General features: G+C 33.8%; 2 protein-coding genes across 2 annotated transcripts; both read right to left on the bottom strand.

Moving 5' to 3' along the window:
• Nucleotides 1–22: 22 nt before the first annotated feature.
• LOC107411311 (3-hydroxyacyl-[acyl-carrier-protein] dehydratase, mitochondrial) lies at nt 23–2,936 on the bottom strand. Its single transcript, XM_048468123.2, has 4 exons — nt 2,415–2,936; nt 1,616–2,088; nt 1,026–1,141; nt 23–921 (listed from the first exon to the last, which is right to left on the bottom strand). The coding sequence occupies exons 2-4, from the start codon at nt 1,880–1,882 to the stop codon at nt 807–809; spliced, it is 498 nt and encodes a 165-aa protein (XP_048324080.2). The 5' UTR covers nt 1,883–2,088; nt 2,415–2,936; the 3' UTR covers nt 23–806.
• A 298-nt stretch (nt 2,937–3,234) lies between these two features.
• Nucleotides 3,235–4,323, bottom strand: LOC107411318 (adenylate kinase isoenzyme 6 homolog). Its single transcript, XM_016018882.4, has 3 exons — nt 4,013–4,323; nt 3,785–3,930; nt 3,235–3,693 (listed from the first exon to the last, which is right to left on the bottom strand). Exons 1-3 carry the CDS (start codon nt 4,214–4,216, stop codon nt 3,504–3,506), a joined length of 540 nt encoding a protein of 179 aa, XP_015874368.3. The 5' UTR covers nt 4,217–4,323; the 3' UTR covers nt 3,235–3,503.
• Nucleotides 4,324–9,588: the final 5,265 nt, after the last annotated feature.

The following is a 9,588-nucleotide window of genomic DNA, read 5'->3' on the forward strand; positions in this document are numbered from 1 at the left end:
AAATACCGACGAACATCTAACAAAAACAAACAGATGATCCAAATTTATTTATTATATAAACAGTATATAGACATAATTTTAAATTGAATAACTGATTTTGCACCTTATAACAACTCAAGTTTAGAATTTACAATTCCCGTCATGCTTTTTATTCTATGTTATGGATTCCTCGTCATTCTTATTTTCGTTCCTTTTTTATTGAACATCCACTGTGAATACTTTGCATTCTTTTTGATCTTGTACCTACGGAGTGGTACACCCAACAGCAATCCAATCTTGTTTAAAAAAGAAAAAAGCATAGATCAGTTGATTGTATACAGGAACTATAAAAGTAGACTTAAAATATTAACAATTATGAACGAAATAGGTGATATTATGGAAAAATAAAATAAAACAAAATACAACCGATCGTTGAAATATGTAGAAGCTCAATAGAATTTTTTATTATTATTTTTTATTTTTATCTTTTTAAATTTTCTCACATTTAAAGAGAGTTCTAGGAATATATCGATAGAGAAATGTAGTACATCATTTTGCAACACCGGTATCTTCCTTTCAAGTCAAACTACAGGGTTGTCAATTCAGTTAGAAACTGTTTCTTAATTAAAGACTGTAGAAAGTATATCAGCCAAACAAAAAGAGAGAGAGAAGAGAACTTTGTCTAAAATAAAACACTTTCCATTTGCTTCAGCTCTTTTGTTTTCTTGGTAGAAATTGCTTTAGCTCTCCAAAATTAGAATGTAAAGTGATGAATACCAGCTTCAAGATGCTAGTGCAAATGCAAATGCGTCACTGGTCGATAGAAGCTACTTATCATTCGTAGAACACACTTGTGCCACCGTCAGCGAGGGTAAGATAGCCATAGCTTCGCCATCAATAACAAGCTCACCATTTTTGTAGCATTTTGTTTTGAATTTTGCTCTGCACCATACACAAGTAAACATTCGAATAAGCCAAAAAGATCAAATTGTCTATTTCGCTATGTGATAATAGAGGCAGCGCCTTGTATTGGTGATGTTACTTACAGGTATCTGTTCTTGTTCTCTCTTAAATTTATAGCTTGTACCTCACCAACAACCTTTTCTCCAATATAGACCGGCTTCCTGAAATTCAAGCTTTGGGAAACATATACAGCTCCGGGCTACAAATTACCATACCGATTCCAAAGAACGGGACAATCATTATAACGTCTTGTATCCAAGTCTCTCACACCATAAGGGCAAAGATGGATGATTTTTTAAGATGTGATAATGGAGAAGACAAATTAAAAACATTTTTCCACCACAAATTATATAAGAGTTACTATCCATGAGAAAAATAGAAAGAAAATGCTAAAATTTCTGACTTTGGGTTTGTATATTTTTCTCAAATAACATGGCAGATGCTAAAATTTATCAGTTCAAAAACTTAGATTCAGTTTTTATTTATATACTGAGGTGGCAATCCATGGTTCAGTTGAAAAAAAATTTGGGAGCCAAAATGGGACAAGGCTCAGGTTTTGGTAAAACTATATACCCAATTAGTTTTCTATGATGCTCTTATGATAGAAGTTGACAATTTGAATAAACAAATAAGAGGTGAAGAAAGGATAAGAAATCTAAAACATTTCACTTACGAAATGAGAAGATAATATCCGAGGAAACATGTTGGCAACAAGCATCCCGTGAACTAGTCGATCTTGAAATCCAGCATTTTGAGCAAACTCAGAATCAAAATGCAGAGCATTAGAGTCATGGGTGACCTTGGAATATTCAAGGACATCTTCATTTGAATATGTTCTCGTTTGCTTTAAGATGTCTCCGACTTTAAGCAAACATGGTACTGCAGATGAAAAGTATCTCAAACAGTGGATGTTGATCGAAAGTAAATTCCTGATCAGCATGATTGCAAGGGCCTTCAATACTCGGACTATAATGAAAGTATAACTGCAACTGAAAGTTTCGGATTAGCAAAGCCCATATGGAGGAATCACCAACATGTTCAACCCTTGACTTCTCCGTGGCAGTGAAATAAGTTGATTCGTCAATTAAGAACGTTCCTTGTGGCTAGGAATATCTTCTAAAACCGCTTTTCAGTGTGTGATTAAACCTGCAACCATCACTTCAAGATCTAGGCGTCAACAAGGTTCTTCTAATTAAGAAAGTTCAAACTCAGTGAATGGTTTATTAACGTCAACGAATAAATATAGGACTTCAACTAGATTATATCCACTTTTGAATATTTAAATGCAGGCGCGACAACACATGATCTAATATTTTGTATCCGAACAATCTCAGAATCGTTACACCCATCATTCGTTTGCTTTTATTCATTTTGTCAAGCAGTTAGAGTGCAGTCCAAAAATATGTGAAAACGTTCCTTTCAAGCGGTAATATCAGTAGGGATTTCGAAAAAAAACCAACAGGGTTGAGTACCTGAATACTTGTATTATCCAATCTCCATGTAGTTCTTCATGTTCATGGAGGAAGAGATCGCAAGCATGCAATTCCCGGCTTAAGCCGAAGCGCTAGCTAACAAGATTTGATTGCATTGTTAAGTGGGTAATCGGTTATTGTGTAACCCGTTTACGATGATACAAATACAGGCGTATGATGTGGAAAAATCTTTGACAGGTATATTCGAAATACCAAATGTTAACTCGGTTATCAAAATATAGGACTAAAAAGTGACTAACGAATGTTTAGCAACCAAAAAAACTATAAAAAATAAAAATAAAAAATAAAAAAAACACAAAAACACAAAGACTAATCAATGTACTCAATATATTTTTGTATTTAAAAAAAATCAAAGTATTTGGGTATGCTTTTTATCCATGATAATGCTGAACGTAGCCAAGAAGTTCAAAAATCGTTACATGGATCCAGTCTAATTCTTTGATACCGATTTGCTTTAATCTGGTCACCAGGCTTTGTTTTTTTTTTTGGTGGTGAAGTTAATCTGTCACCATTGCTTTTTATAAGTTTATGCGTATTTTATTATTCTCAAGTGCCAATCATGTTTGCCATGCAGTCACAAAACAAATAAGGTTACGAGAAGACCTAAGACTGTCAATTTCACAACTTCGCCAACCATTAAGATTTTAATTCAAAAATCACAAAAAAAGCATATGATTTTTTTGTCCTAATTGCCCATTACATAGCAGCACAATTATCTCCATAATCAACAAAATGAAAGACTTTTCCAACACAATAAATAAATAAAAACAAAAATTAAAATTAAAACAGACTTCTTAAATCAGTTCCCAAAACTAAAAAAGTTCTTCCATTAACAATTTCTACCCAAAAACAGAGTTTCAACAAGCATTGTTGAGCACAATAAATAAATAAAAACAAAAATTAAAATTAAAACAGACTTCTTAAATCAGTACCCAAAACTAAAAAAAGGTTCTTCCATTAACAATTTCTACCCAAAAACAGAGTTTCAACAAGCATTGTTGTTATACAGATAATGCCCCCCATGGTTAACATAACACTACCAAAAAATACAAAAGAAAAAAAAAAACACTAGGCAGGTGGGTGTTGCCAATTTCTCACCCAATCACTCAAATTAGACACATTTTTTGAAATGTCTTCAATGTTATCACTCTTCAATGCCACCACAATATCCTCAGCATAGCTTTCTTTTGCCTCCTCCAGCAGAACGCCAAATATTTCGCATTCTATATTGTTAGAAAGCTTCGATTCCGAGTACCCTCTGTCCAAAACAAACACACAAACACTTACGTTTTCGACTGAGGCATTTTGACAATCATAACAACGACAATACTAAGAGACGACGTCGTTACCTGTTGCTCAAGCGATCATAAAGCACAGAATTGTCGGTCTGAAGCACAACCACAAGATCGAACCATCTTTGGGGAAAGAAATCGGAACCGTGGTAGTCCACTATGTTCCCTCCTCCTTCCATCAAATCCTCTAGCTCATCGCATACCTGAAACCATTTATTTATATATTGAATTGAAAAGCAATTAAAATTTGGGGATTAGGGTTAGGGTTAGGGTTTGGGACAGTACGAGGTCTTCGTTGATGACGTAGCAATCAAGCTGTTCGTCCCAACCCTCGTGGAGGTTCTTCTCCTTGACCAAATCTCCAACGTTGATGTGGCGGAGCTGGGTAGCATCTGCTAAGGCCGAGGACGTCGTCGTTTTGCCAGTCCCTGGTGTTCCCGTCACTAGTATGTTCGGCTTCTTCCTCCTCTTACCATCGTCTTGCGTCATGGCCTCTTTGTCTCTCTGTCTCTGTCTCAGTCTTTGCACTTCGCTTCACTTCGGTTCGAAAGCTTCTTAGGTTTTGCGAGGGCTTTTGTCTTGCGAGTACACACTGTTTTTATTTATTTATTTTAATAATTAATAATTAAATAAAGGGATATTATTAACACAAGTGCCTAAATCACATAATTTGTTGACAGTTTAGTCCCTTTTTAAACAATAAAATCCCTAAACTCTTTATGATGGGGCACCGTTGGTTCAAAGTTCAATTTCCCTCCAAATATTTAACAAAAAATATATACGGTTGTCATATATCATTATATAAGAGCATTATATATCATTTTGATTCAATGACCCTCTTGTTTTCTTTCTAAATCCTTTTATACTGAAAAAAAACTTTACAACATTGCTTTTGAAATTAAGGAACAATGAGTTGGAATCCAAAATCTCTATATTCTTTCAATAGCATTAGCACATCTATTCATCAAGGAGAAAGCCCTATCCCTTTTGGAGTGAGACTTGTTTGGTGCGATCATCGGCATATCGAAAGGCTCCATTGAGGACATCAAGGTCATCTAGCTAAAGGAAATAGTCGGGCCCTACATCAATTGAGTCCTCAACTCCAGATTCCATGTGGGTCCTAGATTTGGAAACTCCCTTGTTGTTCTTGGATTGATTTTTTTTTTTCCTAGTTTGAAAAGTGGATTTATTCATTTTAAGACTTGTTGAATATTGTTGTAATTGATGCTATTTACAAGGTCGTACCTAGATTGATATCAGTGTTGGAATCATACATACAGTGAAAGCTTGATCGAGATTGAATAAATCATGTGATAAACTAGTGTCATTATTCATTAAATTTTACTAACCTTTTATGCAGGACCTTTCAAGCTATTCTAGTTCCAACAGATCTGTGTATGAGCATATCTAATTACTAAAAACAAAAAGGCTCAAAGGTTTTATTTTCTATTTTTGTTTACCACTGAGGTTTTCAATATCTGGAAACTAAAACTACAGAAACTCTGTATGGAGGCTTTTTAGAAAGCAATTTATTTCAAGACTTCAAACCCTAGCCTCTCAGGGATTCTTAATAGCCTTGGGCCACACTTGTCTCTAAACAATTAGTTAGTGGACTTTATCACTTTATTAGCTAGCTTGAGGATTCAACAGCCATTATTAATTAAGGCTCTTGATCAACTGCTTAGATTGCTTCTGGAGTATAAATCTAACAATCTCCCACTTGTTTAGGAGCAAATCTAGGATTGTGATCTTACCTCGTGCTATTCCATTAAAGTCCCATATGTGAACTCTAAAATTAATAATGTATATATTAAATGTATTTTTTCCTTTGTAAAACATCAACAATTAATTGATAATACGGATCAATTAATTATTTACTCTCTTGATTTATCAATTTCTCTAACGAATCCAATACATTGGCCAGTAACTTTTAATATCCGAGTATCTAAACATGTCAAGATGATATTTCATACAAATTCCATTTTATATATTTCATAAACTCTAGTAATCAAATAATCATTATTCCCAAATCATCAAGATATTGGCCTTTTAAAAATAGACCCCACTTATTGATAACTCAAAGAATAATAATCACTTAACTACTTATTTATAATATACTCAGGATTAAGAAAAATAACATAACTAATATTGCCTAAGATTTAATTCCTTTTCACAAAATATTGTCTTTAATTAAATCTCTCATGATCATCTCAGAATAAATACAACACAATTCATTCTAATATTCTATAATAACATAACAAATTATTTTGTAGAATATTAAAGTTTAAATAAAGCACCCAACTTTATTTATTAACTGTGAGATAATTCATTAATTATGAGAATTTATAACCATGTCTTCTATGAAAATATCCATATGATCATATACTACATAATGAGTCTGGACCTTATACGTAAAATAAAGCTTGCACAAGAATTCAAGAAATTCATACCATTAAATCATAAAATAAAATTACAACTAGTTTTGCTCCTAAAGCATAAATGTAACAAACTCCCACTTTAAAGTAAGCTTGGGATCCTCTTAAAACCCATACAATTTACATACTTTTCAAACACATGTTCAGGAAGAGTCTTAGTAAAAGGATCTGCTAGGTTCTCTTCAGATGCTATTTTAGTAACCATTGTATCTCCTCTATCAATGAAATCACGGATCAAGTGGTACTTTCTTAATATGTGTTTCCGCTTTTTGTGAGATTTTGATTCTTTGGACTGTGCTACGGCCCCACTGTTATCACAGTAAAGGATAATAGGCCGATTTGTACCTGGTATCATATGAAGATCCAAAAGGAATTTCTTAAGTTATACAGTTTCCTTTGCAGCTTTAGATGTAGCCACATATTCAGCTTCAGTTGTGGAGTCGGCAACACAAGTCTGTTTAACACTCTTCCAACAAATGGCTCCTCCATTTAGGGTAAACACATATCCTGATGTTGATTTACTAGAGTTAATATTCCCTTTAAAATCAGAGTCCATATAACCAAGGGTTCAAGACTCCCAGTAGAATGTACAAACATATAATTCCTTATTCTTTTTAAATATTTGAGTATTTGCTTCACTGCAGTCCAGTATTTTATTCTAGGATCTGATTGGTATTGGCTTACGATTCCCACTACATAATAGATGTCTGGCCTGATACATAACATGGCATACATGAGACTATGAACAATCGTAGCATAAGGTTTCTTAATCATGAGTTCTTTCTCTTCGGGAGTTTTTGGTGATTGCTCCTTAGAAAGATGAATTCCATGTCTGAAGGGTAGAAGTCCCATTTTGGAATTTTCCATGTTGAACCCGATCACTATTTTGTCAATGTAGGAAGCTTGGGATAGAGCTGACACCTTATTCTTCCGATCTCGTAAAAATTTGATTCCTAAAATATAGTTAGCTTCACCTAAGTCCTTCATATCAAACTGCTCTTTTATGTAACCTTTTAAATCTGACGTAAAGAACTAGAAAGACTACCATTATACCTTAAATCTTTTTATACATAGATGGTTCATCAGGATTTTTCTCAAAATCGTATAATTTGATAACTTGATCAAACCTGATGTTCCATTGACCTGGATGCTTGCTTAAGTTTATAAATAGATCTATGCAACTTGCAAACCATATGTTATAGACATTTTGCTATGAACTTCTTCGGTTGCTGCATATAGATATCTTCTTCCAGCTCCTCATTTAGAAAAGTTATTTTCACATCCATTTGCCAAATCTCATAATCGAGAGCCGCTGCTACAGCTAAAGGAATCCAAACAGATTTAAGCATGGCTATTGGCGAAAAAATTTCATCATAATCTATACTTTCTTTCTGGAATAATCTTTTACCATCAATCTAACTTTGAAGGTCTCAACCTCTCCGTCTGGTCCTCTTTTTCTCTTGTAGATTCATTTGCACCCAATAGATTTTACCCTTCTAGGAGCTTCTACAAGAGACCATATTGAGTTTGAACCCATAGATTCTATCTCATGGTCCATTGCTTTTTTCCATTCTTGCACATCAACATCCTTCAATGCCTCTTCATATGTAGTAGGATCGTCATCAGAATTATCCAAAATGACTTGATAAGTCTTTCCTAACAAGGCATACCTTGTAGGTTTTCGTATCATTCTTCCATTATGAGTTTGCTGCAATGGTTTTTGTACATATACAGGAGGATCCAAGTTTTAGGGTCCAGTTGGATCACCAATCTCTTCATTATATTCTTGTTCTTGAGCTTCTTGAATTTGGTCCTAAGTTGTTTCCTATGTTTGTTGATCTTCGGGTACATTTTGTACATTTTTTTCTCTTTGAACATCAACAAGAAATAGGGGTGGAAAGCTAAAATTTTCTGGTAGATGTTGAACTGAGTCAAGCTCTTCAAGAACCACTTTACTCTTAGGTTTAAAATTGATCATATAATCCTCTTCTAAGAAAGTGGCATAAGTACTCACTATCACTTCTTTTCCTTCGGATTATAAAATATTTCACCTCTCATTTCCTTAGGGTAGCCAATAAACATACATATTTCTATATGAGATTCTAACTTTTGTTGCTTCTGTAACAAGACATGTGTTGGAGCACCCCAAATTTTAATATGGTTTAAGCTGGGCTTGTGCCATTTCCATAATTCTATGGGTGTCTTTGAAACAGATTTAGATAGAACCAAGTTTAGTATGTATACAGCTGTTTCTAAGGTATATCCCCAGAAAGATTCAGATAATAATGAATAACTAAGCATTGACCTTACCATATCTAAAAGGATTCTATTTCTCCGTTCAGAGATTCCATTTTGCTGGGGCATACCAAAAGATGATAATTGAGAAATTATCCCCTCTTCAGCCAAGTAAGACTTTAACTATCCAGACAAGTATTCACCGCCTCAGTTAGACCGAATATGCTTGATATGGACACCCAATTGCTTTTCTGTCTCAACCTTATACTCTTGAAATTTATTAAAAATTTCAGACTTATGGTGTATTAGGTTTTACATAACAATATCTTGAATATCCATCAGTAAATGTAATAAACTACTCATACCCACCTCTTGCTTCAACGCTCATTGATCCATATACATCAGTATGTACCAATTCCAATTATATGGTGACACAATTTCCTTTGGCTTTGGAGGGCCTCTTTATCATTTTACCTTCCAAACATGACTCACATACTGGTATAAGTTCAAAGATCAAGAAATTTAAAATTTCATTTTTAATCAAACTATGAATTCTACTAAATTAATATGACCTCATCATAAATGCCATAGATAGGCTTCATTTGAAACCTTCATTTTCTTAGATATGGGAAGTTGCTCATAATCAGTATTTTTAATGGCATCAATACTGTAAGACAAAGGAATTAAAAAATATAGACCATTTATCAATAAAACTATTACTACTCTTTATTGAAACTAAGGAATTAAACTGCACTATTAAACCATGTTAAACTAAACAACTAATAAAAATCAAATTTCTCTTAAAATCCAGAACAAACAAACAGTCTGATAAATATAGAGTTTTATTATCAAAACATAGCTCCATTAATCCTACTGCCATTACAGAGACATATTCTCCATTTCCCAACTTCAAGCTTCTTTGTCGTTTACTGAGTGGGCTGCTTTGTTTGAGCCACTGCAAAGAGTAACAAACATGGTTAATGGCTCCTGAATCAATGATCCATTTATTATTGTAATTCTTCACTAAACAAGCCTCAACAACATTTAGACTACCCATACTTGATTTAGGACAATCCTTCTTCTAGTGACCTTTCTATCCGCACTTGAAGCATTTGCCTTTTGGCTTCTTCATTACAACTGGTTTGATAACCGAATCTATTCCTTTATGCTTTTTGTTCTTCTTTCCACACT

The sequence above is a fragment of the Ziziphus jujuba genome, chromosome 10, assembly GCF_031755915.1.
Source record: "Ziziphus jujuba cultivar Dongzao chromosome 10, ASM3175591v1".
Taxonomy (NCBI): Eukaryota; Viridiplantae; Streptophyta; class Magnoliopsida; order Rosales; family Rhamnaceae; genus Ziziphus; species Ziziphus jujuba.

Coding starts and splice junctions, on each gene's coding strand:
- LOC107411311 (XM_048468123.2), bottom strand. CDS start 1,882: ATGCTGATCAGGAATTTACTTTCGATCAACATCCACTGTTTGAGATAC. Junction 1,142..1,615: donor GGATATTATCTTCTCATTTC/GTAAGTGAAATG, acceptor GGTAATTTGTAG/CCCGGAGCTGTATATGTTTC. Junction 922..1,025: donor GAGAACAAGAACAGATACCT/GTAAGTAACATC, acceptor TGTATGGTGCAG/AGCAAAATTCAAAACAAAAT.
- LOC107411318 (XM_016018882.4), bottom strand. CDS start 4,216: ATGACGCAAGACGATGGTAAGAGGAGGAAGAAGCCGAACATACTAGTG. Junction 3,931..4,012: donor ACGTCATCAACGAAGACCTC/GTACTGTCCCAA, acceptor AAATGGTTTCAG/GTATGCGATGAGCTAGAGGA. Junction 3,694..3,784: donor TATGATCGCTTGAGCAACAG/GTAACGACGTCG, acceptor TGTTTTGGACAG/AGGGTACTCGGAATCGAAGC.